This window comes from Ranitomeya variabilis, chromosome 6 (assembly GCF_051348905.1).
Source record: "Ranitomeya variabilis isolate aRanVar5 chromosome 6, aRanVar5.hap1, whole genome shotgun sequence".
Classification (NCBI taxonomy): domain Eukaryota; kingdom Metazoa; phylum Chordata; class Amphibia; order Anura; family Dendrobatidae; genus Ranitomeya; species Ranitomeya variabilis.
The window spans coordinates 278,604,071-278,622,066 of NC_135237.1; the positions used below are offsets into that span (position 1 = coordinate 278,604,071).

Consider the following 17,996-nt stretch of genomic DNA (forward strand, 5'->3'; position numbering starts at 1 on the left):
AACAGATTTCCCATTTTACTGTCTGATAAATAGCTGTCACAATAAAAAAGGCAAAAAAGCAATACTTACACTTAGCTATAATGGGAAATCTATGACAGAATACTCTATGTTGAATGATTTAAAATGGCGGTGCAGCTCATATTCTTTCTAGGCTTGCTTACTACAAATTGTTATTTGGGGTAAGAGATGATTTCCATTTATATGTGCAGCCTGGCATGTCTTGGATGTTTAGCTATTTATTCATACCCACAGTTACATGTGGAATTCAGTAAAAATTGGCTTCTGCTGTGTAGCCGAGCTTCACTCTCTCCTGCATCCATGGACACTGTCTACGAAATATGAATTCTACAACTAAATAAAGACAGAACACTGTAAAGTGCTTCCATCATATTCGAGATCTCCTGGAAGGATTTGTCAGTAAGGAAAATATACTTCAATTATTGTCACAGTATATTGTTTTTCTGACTTCTTATCAAACGTCGTTTAAGGCTTTTGAATAAATGAATATCTTGGGAAAAGATTATATTTTAATCTCCGACATTTCTTACAAATCACAAGATAATTTATCACCAGGATCTGCGTTTATGATAAGAACTAAAATCCCTGACCCCCTTCCTGCAAGATAACATTGTCATCGTCCATAGGATTCAGGCAAAAGCAAGGCATTGCAATGTGTACCTATGATCAGGCAAATGCAGGCTCAATTTCTAAAGGGGGCTAAAATCTAAAATAAATAAATCAACCACTTCTCCCAATCTATTAAAAAAAAAAAAAAAAAATAATAATAATAATAATAATAATTATATATATATATATATATATATATATATATATATATATATATATATATATATATATACAGTGGGGCAAAAAAGTATTTAGTCAGTCAGCAATAGTGCAAGTTCCACCACTTAAAAAGATGAGAGGCGTCTGTAATTTACATCATAGGTAGACCTCAACTATGGGAGACAAACTGAGAAAAAAAATCCAGAAAATCACATTGTCTGTTTTTTTATCATTTTATTTGCATATTATGGTGGAAAATAAGTATCTGGTCAGAAACAAAATTTCATCTCAATACTTTGTAATATATCCTTTGTTGGCAATGACAGAGGTCAAACGTTTTCTGTAAGTCTTCACAAGGTTGCCACACACTGTTGTTGGTATGTTGGCCCATTCCTCCATGCAGATCTCCTCTAGAGCAGTGATGTTTTTGGCTTTTCGCTTGGCAACACGGACTTTCAACTCCCTCCAAAGGTTTTCTATAGGGTTGAGATCTGGAGACTGGCTAGGCCACTCCAGGACCTTGAAATGCTTCTTACGAAGCCACTCCTTCGTTGCCCTGGCGGTGTGCTTTGGATCATTGTCATGTTGAAAGACCCAGCCACGTTTCATCTTCAATGCCCTTGCTGATGGAAGGAGGTTTGCACTCAAAATCTCACGATACATGGCCCCATTCAGTCTTTCATGTACCCGGATCAGTCATCCTGGCCCCTTTGCAGAGAAACAGCCCCAAAGCATGATGTTTCCACCACCATGCTTTACAGTAGGTATGGTGTTGGATAGATGCAACTCAGTATTCTTTTTCCTCCAAACACGACAAGTTGTGTTTCTACCAAACAGTTCCAGTTTGGTTTCATCAGACCATAGGACATTCTCCCAAAACTCCTCTGGATCATCCAAATGCTCTCTAGCAAACTTCAGACGGGCCCGGACATGTACTGGCTTAAGCAGTGGGACACGTCTGGCACTGCAGGATCTGAGTCCATGGTGGCGTAGTGTGTTACTTATGGTAGGCCTTGTTACATTGGTCCCAGCGCTCTGCAGTTCATTCACTAGGTCCCCCCGCGTGGTTCTGGGATTTTTGCTCACCGTTCTTGTGATCATTCTGACCCCACGGGGTGGGATTTTGCATGGAGCCCCAGATCGAGGGAGATTATCAGTGGTCTTGAATATGTTCCATTTTCTAATTATTGCTCCCACTGTTGATTTCTTCACTCCAAGCTGGTTGGCTATTGCAGATTCAGTCTTCCCAGCCTGGTGCAGGGCTACAATTTTGTTTCTGGTGTCCTTTGACAGCTCTTTGGTCTTCACCATAGTGGAGTTTGGAGTCAGACTGTTTGAGGGTGTGCACAGGTGTCTTTTTATACTGATAACAAGTTTAAACAGGTGCCATTACTACAGGTAATGAGTGGAGGAAAGAGGAGACTCTTAAAGAAGAAGTTACAGGTCTGTGAGAGCCAGAAATCTTGATTGTTTGTTTCTGACCAAATACTTATTTTCCACCATAATATGCAAATAAAATGATAAAAAAACAGACAATGTGATTTTCTGGATTTTTTTTTCTCAGTTTGTCTCCCATAGTTCAGGTTTACCTATGATGTAAATTACAGACGCCTCTCATCTTTTTAAGTGGTGGAACTTGCACTATTGCTGACTGACTAAATACTTTTTTGCCCCACTGTATATACAGTACAGACCAAAAGTTTGGACACACCTTATAATTTAAAGATTTTTCTGTATTTTCATGACTGTGAAAATTGAACATTCACACTCAAGGCATCAAAACTATGAATTAATACATGTGGAATTATATACTTAGCAAAAAAGTGTGAAACAACTGAAAATATGTCTTATACTCTAGGTTCTTCAAAGTAACCACCTTTTGCTTTGATGACTGCTTTGCACACTCTTGGCATTCTCTTGATGAGCTTCAAGAGGTAGTCACCGGGATGGTTTTTACTTCACAGGTGTGCCCTGTCAGGTTTAATAAGTGGGATTTCTTGCCTTATAAATGGGGTTGGGACCATCAGGTGTGTTGTGAAGAAGTCTGGTGGATACACAGCTGATAGTCCTACTGAATAGACTGATAGAATTTGTATTATGGCAAGAAAAAAGCAGCTAAGTAAAGAAAAATCAGTGGCCTTCATTACTTTAACCCCTTTCTGACCTCGGATGGGATAGTACGTCTTAGGTCAGAAGCCCCGCTTTGATGCGGGCTCCGACGGTAAGCCCGCATCAAAGCCGGACGTGTCAGCTGTTTTGAACAGCTGACATGTGCCCGTAATAGGTGCGGGCAGAATCGCGATCTGCCCGCGCCTATTAGCTAGTTAAATGCCGCTGTCAAACGCAGACAGCGGCATTTAACTACCGCTTCTGGCTGGGCGGCCGGAAATGATCGCATCGCCGACACCCGTCACATGATCGGAGGTCGGCGATGCTTCTGAATGGCAACCATAGAGGTCCTATTTTAGCAAAGTTTGGAATTTTTTTTCACCACTTAGATAAAAAATAACCTAGTCATGTTAGGTGTCTATGAACTCATACTGACCTGAAGAATCATAATGGCAGTTCAGTTTTAGCATATAGTGAACTTAGCAAAAAAGCCAAGCAAAAAACCAGTGTGGGATTGCACTTTTTTTGCAATTTCACCGCACTTGGAATTTTTTTCCCGTTTTCTAGTACACGACATGGTAAAACCAAAGATGTCGTTCAAAAGTACTACTCGTCCCGCAAAAAATAAGCCCTCACATGGCCAAATTTACGGAAAAATAAAAAAGTTACGGCTCTGGGAAGGAGGGGAGCAAAAAACTAACACGGAAAAACGGAAAATCCCAAGGTCATGAAGGGGTTAAGAAATGAAGGTCAGTCAGTCCAAAAAATCAGGAAATCTTTGAAAGTGTCCCCAAGTGCAGGGACAAAAACCATCAAGTGCTACAAAAAAACTGGCTCACATGAGGACCACCCCAGGAAAGGAAGACCAAGACTCACCTCTGCTTCTGAGGATAAGTTTATCCGAGTCACCAGCTTCAAAAATTGCAGGTTAACAGCAGCTCAGATTAGAGACCAGGTCAATGCCACACAGAGTTCTAGCAGCAGACACGTCTCTACAATAACTGTTAAGAGGAGACTTTGTGCAGCAGGCCTTCATGGTAAAATAGCTGCTAGGAAACCACTGCTAAGGACAGGCAACAAGCAGAAGAGACTTGTTTGGGCTAAAGAACACAAGGAATGGACATTAGACGAGTGGAAATCTGTGCTTTGGTCAAATGAGTCCAAATTTGAGATCTTTGGTTCCAACCACCGTTTCTTTGTGCGACGCAGAAAAGGTGAACGGATGGACTCTACATGCCTGGTTCCCACCGTGAAGCATGGAGGAGGAGGTGTGATGGTGTGGGGGTGCTTTTCTGCTGACACTGTTGGGGATTTATTCAAAATTGAAGGCATACTGTACCAGCATGGCTATCACGGTATCTTGCAGCGGCATGCTATTCCATCCGGTTTGCGTTTAGTTGGACCATCATTCATTTTTCAACAGGACAATGATTCCAATCACACCTCCAGGCTGTGTAAGGGCGATTTTACCAAGAAGGAGAGTGATGGGATGCTACGCCAGATGACCTGGCCTCCACAGTCACCAGACCTGAACCCAATCGAGATGGTTTGGGTTGAGCTGGACCGCAGAGTGAATGCAAAAGGGCCAACAAGTGCTAAGCATCTCTGGGAACTCCTTCAAGATTGTTGGAAGACCATGCCCGGTGACTACCTGTTGAAGCTCATCAAGAGAATGCCAAGAGTATGCAAAGCAGTCATCAAAGCAAAAGGTGGCTACTTTGAAGAACCTAGAATATAAGACATAATTTCGGTTGTTTCACACTTTTTTGTTAAGTATATAATTCCACATGTGTTATTTCATAGTTTTGATGCCTTCAGTGTGAATTTAAAATTTTCATAGTCATGAAAATACAGAAAAATCTTTAAATGAGAAGGTGTGTCCAAACTTTTGGTCTGTACTGTATGTGGTATAGCTTTAATTATACTGAACCAAATAATAAAGTTGCCTTATCAGTTTTACCACATACGGAACGGCATAAACAAAAATTCCTGAATTGCTAGTTTTTGTTCATTCTGCCTCACAAAAATCAGAATAGAAAGCGAACAAAAATGTCAAGTTCCCGAAAATGGTACCAATAAAAATGTCAACTCGTCCCGCAAAAAACAAGCCCTCACTTGACACCGTTGGCAGAAATATGGAAAAATTATAGCTCTCAAACTATGGCAATGCAAAAACTTTTTTTGCACAAAGAAGCATCTTTTAGGGTGTGACAGCAGCTAATCATAAAAAAATCAATATAAATCTGGTATCACTGTAATTGCACCGACCCAAGGAATTAAGTTGTCTAATCACTTATACCACAAGAGGAATGGCATAAAAATAAATAAAATCAATTCTTCACCTGCTGTTGATTTGTTCATTCTGCCTCCCAAAGATTGCAGTATTGCTCGGCTCACATTTATTCTGCACTCTGAGCTAAATGCTTACACCGATGTTTCCATGTAAATTTTGAATTATGTGATTCCAACAGAACACCCAGCAGGAGATTCTTTATAATAAAGCAGATGAAGGGACTTTGGACGCCATGTGGCCTATGATCCGGCAGTGTCTTTTAAAGCGTGCATAAAAGAGTGGTCGACCACAGTTTTGTGCACTTTTGAAAAGAAGGACACCACTTAACAGAGGCCAGACGGAGTCCAGAGTAACACTGCTGCCTTATGATAGTAAATGGATTCCTCAGGGGTTTCACCTGAATCACATCACTCGGAGATTAAGATGAAAACCCCTATGTAAGCACTCATCGTAAAGCTTCGGACAAACGTGATCCAAATTTACATATACAGCCACATATGAGGTATTTCTAAATTCAGTATAAATTATGTGACAAACATTGGTGCCATTTTTCCCTATTTCCTTGTGTGAAAATGTAAAATCTGGGGTTAAAACAAAATCGTTGCGGTAAATATGTAATTTTTTTCCCACTGCCCATTGGTATAAAATTCTGTGACACACCTGTAGTGTCAATATGATCACTGCACCCCAAGATGTATTCAATGAGAGTTGTATTCTGTAAAATGGGGTCACTTATGGGAGAGTTGCTGTTCTGGTACCTCTGTGGCTCTCTTAGAGGATCATGGCACCCGCAAACCATAACAGTAAAATCTGCACTATAATAAGGCACTCCTTCCTTTCTGTGCTTTTGCACTGTGCCTGAAAAGTAGTCCCCAATTACATGTAAGGCATTGGCGCACTCAGAATAAATTGCACAACAAACTGATATCCATTTTTTCCTATTAGCCTTTATAAAAATAAATATTTGGGGCTAAAATAACATTTTAGTGCTAAAAATGTTATTATTATTCTTTCTTTACTGCCCAATGGTAGAAAATTCTGTGAGGCACATGTGGTGTCAACATGCTAACTGCACCCATATATGACTTCGTTGAGGGGTGTAGCTTGTAAAGTGGGAACACTTATGGGGAGTACAACTGTTATGGCACCTCAGGGGTTCTGCGAATGTGATATAGCGCCCTGAAACCATTCTAACAATATCTGAACTCTAATATGGCACTTTTTCCTTTCTGAGCTTTGCACTGTGCCTCAAATTGTTTTTTGACCACATGTGGTGCATTGGCATACTCAGGAGAATTTGCGTAAGAAATTATATTTTCAATTTCTCCTATTATCCCTTTTGAAAATTAAAACCTTGGGTCCAAAACACATTTTTTTGTCAATGACTCAGCACAAAGTTATACAATTATGCTTAAAGCCTGGGGCTTAAAAATGCTCACAACTCCCCTGGATGAGTTCCTCAATAGGTGTAGTTTCCAAAATGGGGTCACTGTGTTTCTGCTGTTTTGGCATGTCAGGGGTGCTTCAAATGTGACATTGCATCCCCAATCTTTTCCAGTTAAAATTGCGCACCAGACTTTAATTGGAGCTCCTTACCTTCCGAGCCCTGCCATGTGTCCAAACAGTAGTTTTATGCCACACATGGGGTTTGGTGCCCTCAGAAGTAATTGCACAACAAATTGTATAGTCTATTGTCTAATGTTACCTTTGTGAAAATTAAACATTTGGGGCAGAATCAACGCTTTTGCAGGAAAAATATATTTTTTCATTTGCACGGCTCAACATTACAAAATTATTTAAAGCCCCAGTGCGTTTAAGGTGTTCACCACAACTAAGTTGTAAGTTGCTATATGGGTATAGTTTCCAAAATGCAGTCATTTCTGGTTTTTTTCCCCTGTTTAGGCACATCAAGGGTTTTGCAAACACTACCTCTATTGATTCCAACCAATTTTGCACTCCAAAAGTCAAATGATGTTACTTCCCTCCCAGCCCTGCTGTGCAAACTGTAGATTTCTAACACAAATAAGGTATTGGGGTACTCAGGAGAAATTGCACAACAAACTGTAAGGTCCATTTTGTTCTGTTACCCAAGTGAAAATGCAAAATTTTCATTTTTTTTCCACGTTGCTTTAATTTCTGTGATGCAAGTGAAGAGTTAATAATCTTGTTGAATGTGGTTTTGAGCACTTTGAGGGGTGTAGTTTTTAAAATTATGTCCCTTTTGAGTATTTTCTGTCATACAGGCCCCTCAAAGTCACTTCAAATGTGACGTGGTCCCTAAAAAATTAGTTTTGTAAATTTTGCTATAAAAATGGGAATTGCTGCTCAACTTTTAACCCTTCTAACTTCCTAACAAAAAAACACATTATGTTTAAAAATTGACGCTGATGTAAAGTAGACATGTGGTAAATGTAATTTATTAACTATTTTGTGAAATGTAACTAGCTCACTAAAGGGCATAAAAATTTACATTTTTGAATTTGCAGAATTTCCAAAATTTTCACCAAAATTCTGATACTTTCACAAAGAAACGCGAAAAATATCAATCTAAATTTACCACTAACATAAAGTGCTATGTGTCACAAAAAAATCACTGGGATACATTGAAGTTGTCCAGAGCTGTTACCTTATAAACTGACACTAGTCAGAATTGTGAAATTTGGCCTGGCAAAGAAAGTGAAAACAGGATTGGGGGTGAATGGGTTAACCCCTTCACCCCCAAGGGTGGTTTGCACGTTATGGACCGGGCCAATTTTTACAATTCTGACCACTGTCCCTTTATGAGGTTATAACTCTGGAACGCTTCAACGGATCCTGGTGATTCTGACATTGTTTTCTCATGACATATTGTACTTCATGATAGTGGTAAAATTTCTTTGATATTACCTGCGTTTATTTGTGAAAAAAATGGAAATTTGGTGAAAATTTTGAAAATTTCACAATTTTCCAAATTTGAATTTTTATGCAATTAAATCACAGTGATATGTCACACAAAATACTTAATAAGTAACATTTCCCACATGTCTACTTTACATCAGCATCATTTTGGAACCAAAATTTTTTTTGTTAGAGAGTTATAAGGGTTAAAAGTTGACCAGCAATTTCTCATTTTTACAACACCATTTTTTTTAGGGACCACATCTCATTTGAAGTCATTTTGAGGGGTCTATATGATAGAAAATACCCAAGTGTGACACCATTCTAAAAACTGCACCCCTCAAGGTGCTCAAAACCACATTCAAAAAGTTTATTAACCTTTCAGGTGTTTCACAGGAATTTTTGGAATGTTTAAATAAAAATGAACATTTAACTTTTTTTCACACAAAATTTAATTCAGCTCCAATTTGTTTTATTTTACCAAGGGTAACAGGAGAAAATGGACCACAAAAGATGTTATACAATTTGTCCTGAGTACGCCGATACCCCATATGTGGGGGTAAACCACTGTTTGGGTGCATGACAGAGCTCGGAAGCGAAGGAGCGCCATTTGACTTTTCAATGCAAAATTGACTGGAATTGAGATGGGACGCCATGTTGCGTTTGGAGAGCCACTGATGTGCCTAAACATTGAAACCCCCCACAAGTGACACCATTTTGGAAAGTAGACCCCCTAAGGAACTTATCTAGAGGTGTGGTGAGCACTTTGACCCACCAAGTGCTTCACAGAAGTTTATAATGCAGAACCGTAAAAATAAAAAATCATATTTTTTAACAAAAATGATTTTTCGCCCCCAAATTTTTATTTTCCCAAGGGTAAGAGAAGAAATTGGACCCCAAAAGTTGTTGTACAATTTGTCCTGAGTGCGCTGATACCCCATATGTGGGGGTAAACCACTGTTTGGACGCATGGGAGAGCTCGGAAGGGAAGTAGCGTCGTTTGACTTTTCACTGCAAAATTGACAGGAATTGAGATGGGACGCCATGTTGCGTTTGGAGAGCCACTGATGTGCCTAAACATTGAAACCCCCCACAAGTGACACCATTTTGGAAAGTAGACCCCCTAAGGAACTTATCTAGATGTGTGATGAGCACTTTGACCCACCAAGTGCTTCACAGAAGTTTATAATGCAGGACCGTAAAAATAAAAAATCATATTTTTTCACAAAAATAATCTTTTCGCCCCCAGTTTTTTATTTTCCCAAGGGTAAGAGAAGAAATTGGACCACAAAAGTTGTGCAATTTGTCCTGAGTACGCTGATACCCCATATGTGGGGGTAAACCACTGTTTGGACGCATGGGAGAGCTCGGAAGGAAAGGAGCGCCGTTTGACTTTTCACTGCAAAATTGACAGGAATTGAGATGGGACGCCATGTTGCGTTTGGAGAGCCACTGATGTGCCTAAACATTGAAACCCCCCCACAAGTGACACCATTTTGGAAAGTAGACCCCCTAAGGAACTTATGTAGAGGTGTGGTGAGCACTTTGACCCACCAAGTGCTTCACAGAAGTTTATAATGCAGAGCCGTAAAAATAAAACAAAAATTTTTTCACACAAAAATTATATTTTAGCCCCCAGTTTTGTATTTTCCCGAGGGTAACAGGAGAAATTTTACCTAAACAGTAAAAAACCCCCACAAGTGACCCAATATTGGAAACTAGACCCCCCAAGGAACTTATCTAGTTGTGTTGTGAGAACTTTGAACCCCCAAGTGTTTCACTACAGTTTATAACGCAGAGCCGTGAAAATAAAAAAATAAAAAATTTCCCCAAAAAATTATTTTTTAGCCCCCAGTTTTGTATTTTCCCAATGGTAACAGGAGAAATTGGACCCCAAAAGTTGTTGTCCAATTTGTCTTGAGTACACTGATACCCCATAATGTGGGGGGGAACCACCGTTTGGGCGCATGGGAGGGCTCGGAAGGGAAGGAGCGCCATTTGGAATGCAGACTTGGATGGAATGGACTGCAGGCGTCACATTGCGTTTGCAGAGCCCCTAATGTACCTAAACAGTAGAAACCCCCCACAAGTGACACCATTTTGGAAAGTAGACCCCCTAAGGAACTCATCTAGATGTGTTGTGAGAGCTTTGAACCCCCTAGTGTTTCACTACAGTTTATAACGCAGAGCCATGCAAATAAAAAATATTTTTTTTTTCCACAAAAATTATTTTTTAGCCCCAGTTTAGTATTTTCCCAAGGGTAACAGGAGAAATTGGACCCCAAAAGTTGTTCTCCAATGTGTTCCGAGTACGCTGATACCCTATATGTTGGGGTAAACCCCTGTTTGGGCGCACGGGAGAGCTTGGAAGGGAAGGAGCACTGTTTTACTTTTTCAACCCAGAATTGGCTGGAATTGAAATGGGGCGCCATGTCACGTTTGGAGAGCCCCTGATGTGCCTAAACAGTGGAAACTCCCCAATTATAACTGAAACCCTAATCCACACACACCCCTAACCCTAATCCCAACGGTAACCCTAACCACACCTCTAACCCAGACACACCCCTAACCCTAATCCCAACCCTATTCCCAACCGTAAATGTAATCCAAACCCTAACCCTAACTTTAGCCCCAACCCTAAATGTAGCCCTAACCCTAGCCCTAGCCCTAACCCTAGCCCTAACCCTAGCCCTAACCCTAGCCCTAACCCTAACCCTAACCTAATGGGAAAATGGAAATAAATACATTTTTTAAATTTTTTCAATTTTTCCCTAACTAAGGCTACGTTCACATTAGTGTTCTGCGCCGCAGCGTTGGGCGCCGCAGCGTCGCCGCATGCGTCATGCTCCCCTATATTTAACATGGGGGCGCATGGACATGCGTTGCACTTGCGTTTTGCGACGCATGCGTCACTGCGGCGCACGCGTCATGGCGCAGAGGACGCAGCAAGTTGCATTTTTTGTGCGGACAAAATCAAGCAAAAAAAGGACGCATGCGTCGCAAAACGCAGCGTTGTGCATGCGGTGTTCCTGCGTTGTGTGTTGCGTCGCCGACGCTGCGGCGCACAACGCAAATGTGAACGTAGCCTAAGCGGGCGATGAAGGGGGGTTTGATTAACTTTTATAGCGGGTTATTTAGCGGATTTTTATGATTGGCAGCCGTCACACACTGAAAGACGCTTTTTATTGCAAAAAATATTTTTTGCGTTACCACATTTTGAGAGCTATAATTTTTCCATATTTGAGTCCACAGAGTCATGTGAGGTCTTGTTTTTTGCGGGACGAGTTGACGTTTTTATTGGTAACATGATCGGGCACGGGAGATTTTTTGATCGCTTTTTATTCCGATTTTTGTGAGGCAGAATGACCAAAAACCAGCTATTCATTAATTTCTTTTGGGGGAGGCGTTTATACCGTTCCGCGTTTGGTAAAATTGATAAAGCAGTTTTATTCTTCGGGTCAGTACGATTACAGCGATATCTCATTTACATCATTTTTTTATGCTTTGGCGCTTTTATACGATAAAAGCTATTTTATAGAAAAAATAATTATTTTGGCATCGCTTTATTCTGAGGACTATAACTTTTTTATTTTTTTGCTGATGATGGTGTATTGCACCTTGTTTTTTGCGGGACAAGATGACGTTTTCATCGGTACCATGGTTATTTATATCCTTCTTTTTGATCGCGTGTTATTCCACTTTTTGATTGGCGGTATGAGAATAAAGCGTTGTTTTTTGCCTCTTTTTTGTTTTTTGTTTTTTTACGGTGTTCACTGAAGGGGTTAACTAGTTATGTAGTTTTATAGGTGGGGTCGTTACGGACGCGGCGATACTAAATATGTGTACTTTTATTGTTTGATTTTTTTATTATTTAGATAAAGAAATGTATTTATGGGAATAATTTTTTTTTTAAATTTATTTATTTAGGAATTTTTTTTTTATTTTTTTTTTACACATGTGGACATTTTTTTTAAACTTTTTTACTTTGTCCCAGGGGGGGACATCACTGATCGGTGATTTGACAGTGTGCACAGCACTCTGTCTTATCACCGATCTCACTGACAGGGCTGCAGGCTTACCAGCGTCTGCACTGAGCAGGCACTCGGTAAGCCACCTCCCTCCCTGCAGGACCCGGATGCCGCGGCCATCTTGGATCCGGGACCTGCAGCGAGGAAGGAGGTAGGAGACCCTCGGAGCAACGCGATCACATCGCGTTGCTCCGGGGGTCTCAGGGAAGCACGCAGGGAGCCCCCTCCCTGCGCGATGCTTCCCTATACCGCCGGTACACCGCGATCATGTTTGATCGCGGTGTGCCGGGGGTTAATGTGCCGGGGGCGGTCCGTGACCGCTCCTGGCACATAGTGCCGGATGTCAGCTGCGATAGTCAGCTGACACCCGGCCGCGATCGGCCGCGCTCCCCCCGTGAGCACGGCCGATCGTGCTGGACGTACTATTCCGTCCTTGGGAAGTAGGGCCCACCCCACATGGACGGAATAGTACGTCCAATGACAGAAAGGGGTTAAAGATAAATTGTCGTTTTAATTTTTATTTCATATATCAATAGTACACAAGGAAATAAGAAACTTTGCAATGTATTTTATCAGAGAAATCTGCTTCTTTCTCCATTAGGCCTAATGTTTCATTTTTAAATTCCCAGTTTAATTGTGCAAATTGCCTCTTCAGAGAGAAAGAGGACTTGAACTCTATAGCACCACCTGTTGGCTATAGAGTTCAAGTCCTCTTTTTCTCTGAAGAGGCAATTTGCATACCCATAAATTGAGAATTTTGAAAATGAATTATTAGTACTGACAGAGAATGAAGCAGATTTCTCTGATAAGATATGTTATAAATTTGCTTTCTTTCATATGTACTATTTATTTATCAAATAAAAATTAAAATGAAGGCTACACTTTAACTCTGAACTTGTAAACTTGGAATCCAACTCTTTATCTAGGAATAGTCAATGCCTTTGCTACCTTTTTGTTTACTTTTCATGATTTGTGCAAGGCAAGTATCTCTTCTCAACTTTTTGGATTAATCTCTCAACATCTTAAAACATTTGAGAACTAGAGACAAATACCTATGAGGAATAGGTTAAAATTCCTCAGGAACACTGCCTGAAGCTGGTATTCAGCTATTCAGCCAAAGGGTACTCTAATAAGTACTAAAGACATTTGTCATGAACTGAATGGATAATTCTGAAACTGAGGTAGCCTGACACTGATGTAATGTCAAGTTTTATGTCTAACTCAATTTTAACTCATAACTAGGTCACACAGCCTGGACAGGTGCATGCCATGTACAAACTGAATGTTAAACAGCTGAAAAAGAGAGCGTTAGCTGAAGTGCACCCCTCAGCTTGCGCTTGACAATGGCATTAATGTCGTATATTAAGTGTGCGATATGATTAACATCTGCAAAGATTTTAGTGTTGTCATTCCAGTATACTATTAAACTAAATTGATTGTGAAAGAGTAGTAAAATATAAAAAAACTACACATATTATGGTGATGTCATTTAAAACATGAAAAATAGTGGTGAAATCGCTGTTTTGCTACATTTACCAAGAATAAAGTATAAAGCTAATAAAGCAAATCTGAATTCATACAGCTATAGGTGTAAGTGCTCAGCATAGAGAGAAGTGTAAATGTATGATCTTTGTGAGGCAGAATGAACAAATCAACAGCAGGGTAATAATTGTTTCTTTCATTTTTTAGACCATTTTTTTGTGTGGTATAAGTAATTAGATGACTTTATTCTTTAAGTTGATGCGATTATCAGATACCAGATTTATATCTTATTTTATGTTTGGCTGCTATCACACGCTAAAAATGTTTTTCTTTCAAAAACAAGTTTTTGCATAGCTATATTTTGACAGCTATAATTTTTCTATATTTCTGCCAACAGAGTTGTGTTAGTGTTCCTTGTTTGCGGTTGAGTTGACAATTATATTAGTACCATTTTCGAGCACATGACGCTTTCTATTCCAATTTTTGGGAGGCAAAATGAACAAAAATCAGGAATTCAGGAATTGTTTTGTTTTTTAGGATTTTTTTAAAATACTGTTCACCATATGGTAAAAGTGATTAAATGGCTTTATTCTTCGGGTAAATACGATTACAGTGATACTACATGTACCATATTTTTCAGATTATAAAACACTCCGGATTATAAGAAGCACCCCAAATTTTGAGGAGAAAAATAGGAAAACATTTTTTAATCAAAATGATGGTGCTTACCGGGGGTGGTGGCTGTGGTGAAGCGGGGTCCCAGGATCCCTGTTGGAGGAGGCAGGAGTGGGGTGATGCTCCAGGCCGCAGGCTGGGATGAGGGAGTGTTCCAATGTGTGGTTCGCTGCTGCAGGTGTCCGATGCTGCAGGGGTGTTTGACGCTGCTGCGGGTGCCCAGTGGTGCAGTGCTGGGTACCCTGCAGCACCGCTGGCACCCGCAGCAGCGCCGGAAATCCCCTAATCCCAGACTGTAGCTACGGTACTGGTAAAGTACATCCTTATTATAAGACGCACCCCCATTTCCCCCAAAATATTTAGGGAAAACAAGTGCGTCTTATAATCCAAAAAATATGATATATAAATTTTATTATGTTTTGCCAATTTTCCCCCAAAAAAACTATTTTATAGAAAAAAGTATTGTTTTTACATTGCTACATTATGAGAGCTAAAGCTTTTCAATTTTTTTGCTGATGGAACTGCATGGTAGCTTATTTTTTGTGGAACAAGTTGATATTTTCAGCTATAACATTTTTATTTCCATTTGCCCCTGAAACAAGCGTCACTGATGACGTTTCATTCAGCGAAGGGACGTGGACTGAGGCAGTCTCTGCAAGCTATTTATTAGGACTAGTACTAGTCCAGCCTTTGAAATGAGTATCACTGATGACACTTCATTTCAGGGAGGGGGTATAGACTGAGGCAGTGACCTCAGCCCCTGATCCCTTATGACACTTCGTTTGAGTATCCCAGCATGCATTAGGATTCTTAAACAAAGCATCATTAATAGTGTTGAGCGATACCGTCCGATACTTGAAAGTATCGGTATCGGAAAGTATCGGCCGATACCGTCACAGTATCGGAATCCAATCCGATACCGATACCCGATACCAATACAAGTCAATGGGACTCAAGTATCGGACGGTATTCCTGATGGTTCCCAGGGTCTGAAGGAGAGGAAACTCTCCTTCAGGCCCTGGGAACCATATAAATGTGTAAAAGAAAGAATTAAAATAAAAAATATCGCTATACTCACCTGTCCGACGCAGCCGGGACTTCAGCGAGGGAACCGGCAGCGTTGTTTGTTTAAAAATCGCGCTATTACTTGGTTACGTGAATTCCCGGCTTGTGATTGGTCAGGTCGGCCATGTTGCCGGGACGCGGACCAATCACAGCAAGCCGTGACGAAATTACGTCACGGCTTGCTGTGATTGGTCCGCGTCCCGGCAATATGGCCGCCCTGACCAATCACAAGCCGGGACGTCACGGGAGGCTGGACACGCGCTCATTTTAAAATGGGCGCGTGTCCAGCCTCCCGTGACGTCACGGCTTGTGATTGGTTGCGCCGCGATCAACCAATCACAAGCCGGGAGGCTGGACGCGCTCATTTTGAAATGGGCGCGTGTCCAGCCTCCCGTGACGTCACGGCTTGTGATTGGTTGCGCCGCGATCAACCAATCACAAGCCGGGAGGCTGGACGCGCTCATTTTGAAATGGGCGCGTGTCCAGCCTCCCGGCTTGTGATTGGTTGACCGCGACGCAACCAATCACAAGCCGTGACGTCACGGGAGGCTGGACACGCGCCCTTTTTAAAATGAGCGCGTTTCCAGCCTCCCGTGACGTCACGGCTTGTGATTGGTTAATGGCGGCCATGTTGCCGGGACGCGGACCAATCACAGCAAGCCGTGACGTATTTTCGTCACGGCTTGCTGTGATTGGTCCGCGGCCCGGCAACATGGCCGCCCTGACCAATCACAAGCCGGGACTTCGCGTAACCATGTAAAAGCGGGAATTTTAAACAAACAACGCTGCCGGTTCCTGCGCTGAGGTCCCGGCTGCGTCGGACAGGTGAGTATAGCGATATTTTTTATTTTAATTCTCTATTTTACACATTTTAACATTAATGTTGTTCCGATACCCGATACCCGATACCACAAGAGTATCGGAATCCCGGTATCGGAATTCCGATACAGCAAGTATCGGCCGATACCCGATACTTGCAGCATCGGAATGCTCAACACTAATCATTAATAATGAAATAGGGGAAAAAGAGAAAAACAGTTAGATAATGTAGTTAGGGAAGGATAGCAAACTTTTAATTCAAGTATATTAGAAAGTAGCTAAGATTATGGCACTAAATAAGATTGGGATTTATAATGAAAGCTACTTTGCCTTTGGACCACCCCTTTAATGCAGTGATCATCTTCACTTATTTTGCAGCATATGTGCACTAAACCAATGACAAAATTTGCTTTCTAGACCATTGGATTTGTAAGGAAAAATTTCCAAAAGTTTAACATATTACATCTGCTTACACATCATGTGTAACAAAGCATATCTTACCTTGAAACTGAGTGAATTTGATTGTACCCATTCTTTCTCCATTTCGAAACACAACTTGCCCCTGGGAAGAAAAGAGAATTATGAGAGAATAAAAAAAGAAAGAATAAATTCTGATTTATATTGAATGACATTTTAAGTTTCTAATTTTAACATAACAGCTGAAGAATGTTTTCTACTATGTACATCTGTCCTGTGATTTCTTGCCAAAGACTTTAATGGTATCCTATAAGTTGTGACACTTGGTTGTAATGATATTTGCAACATTTTTGGGCAACGTCAATACCTTGAAGAATTCTTGAACAATTTTTGCATACGTTTTCCTGTGTAAAGAAGACACTGACATTAAGGTATACCATTACCATAAAGTGGTGTTCTTGGTCTGCAACATTATATTAAATCCTGAACAGCATTTCGTATGTTTGAACATGTTTCCTGGTTAAACAAATCAACTTCAAAAACTGACTGATCACTTGCTGCTTAATATATCTCCCTCCTTGACAGTAATATTGTAATGAAATAATCTTAGTTTGCTATATTACCTGTCAGTGGCTAAAAAGGGGTGTTCGCAAGTTGTTAAATTAAATAAAGCTGTGAGCTTTAGCAAGGCTGGTTGTCAAAAATGGGGGGACCCATGCCGTTTTTTTAATTATTTATTAAAATATTTTTTTTTAAAAAGTGTGAGGACTCCTCTATTCTTGATAACTAGCCTTGCTGAAGCTGACAGCTGGGGGTTGCAGGCCCCAGCTGTGAGTTTTGTCTGGCTGGTTATCAATATTATGGGGGGGAACCCATGCAGGGTTTTTTTTTTTATTATTTATTTATAGCGCAGGAGCAGCAGATGAAAACTCCCATCCGCCGCTCCTGCTCTCACTGTAATTAGTGGCTGTAGGTGTCAGATGATGGGAGCAGTAGTCCCATCATCTGACACAAGTGATCGGAGGTGAGTTTACACCTCTGATCACAGCTGAGCACTGCTGATGGTTTCTGACAGCAGGGAGCCGCGGTTCTCTCACTGGCGGGGAGGATTTCCCCACCGATCAGAAGCGGTATTTGCTGTTGTGAATTCCGCTCTTGGGCTCCCTCCGGTGGTTGTAAGTAGCACTTTTGTGAATTCTGCTCTTGGGCTCCCTCCTGTGGTTTTGAGTGGTATAGCTGCTTCTTGGATTTAGCATCAGCAGCAGCTTCCACTGATCGTCTTTCTGGCTCGGCTATTTTAGTCTGGCCTTATCCCTCAATCAATGCCAGTTGCCAATTGTTCCTGCTTGGAGTCACTGCTCTTTTGGATTTCCCTGACACTCTGTCCAGTTCAGCAAAGATAAGTCCTTGCTTGTCCTTTTGCAGTCCTCTTGTTGTGGACTTTA

General features: G+C 41.0%; 1 protein-coding gene across 1 annotated transcript in view; it reads right to left on the reverse strand.

The window, feature by feature from the left end:
• Nucleotides 1–17,996, reverse strand: part of GABBR2 (gamma-aminobutyric acid type B receptor subunit 2) — a 1,202,616-nt gene that overhangs the window by 469,727 nt on the left and 714,893 nt on the right. The window contains exon 8 of the mRNA XM_077269688.1: nucleotides 16,636–16,696. Coding sequence (XP_077125803.1) covers nucleotides 16,636–16,696 — 61 coding nt within the window. The remainder of the gene's footprint in view (nucleotides 1–16,635; nucleotides 16,697–17,996) is intronic.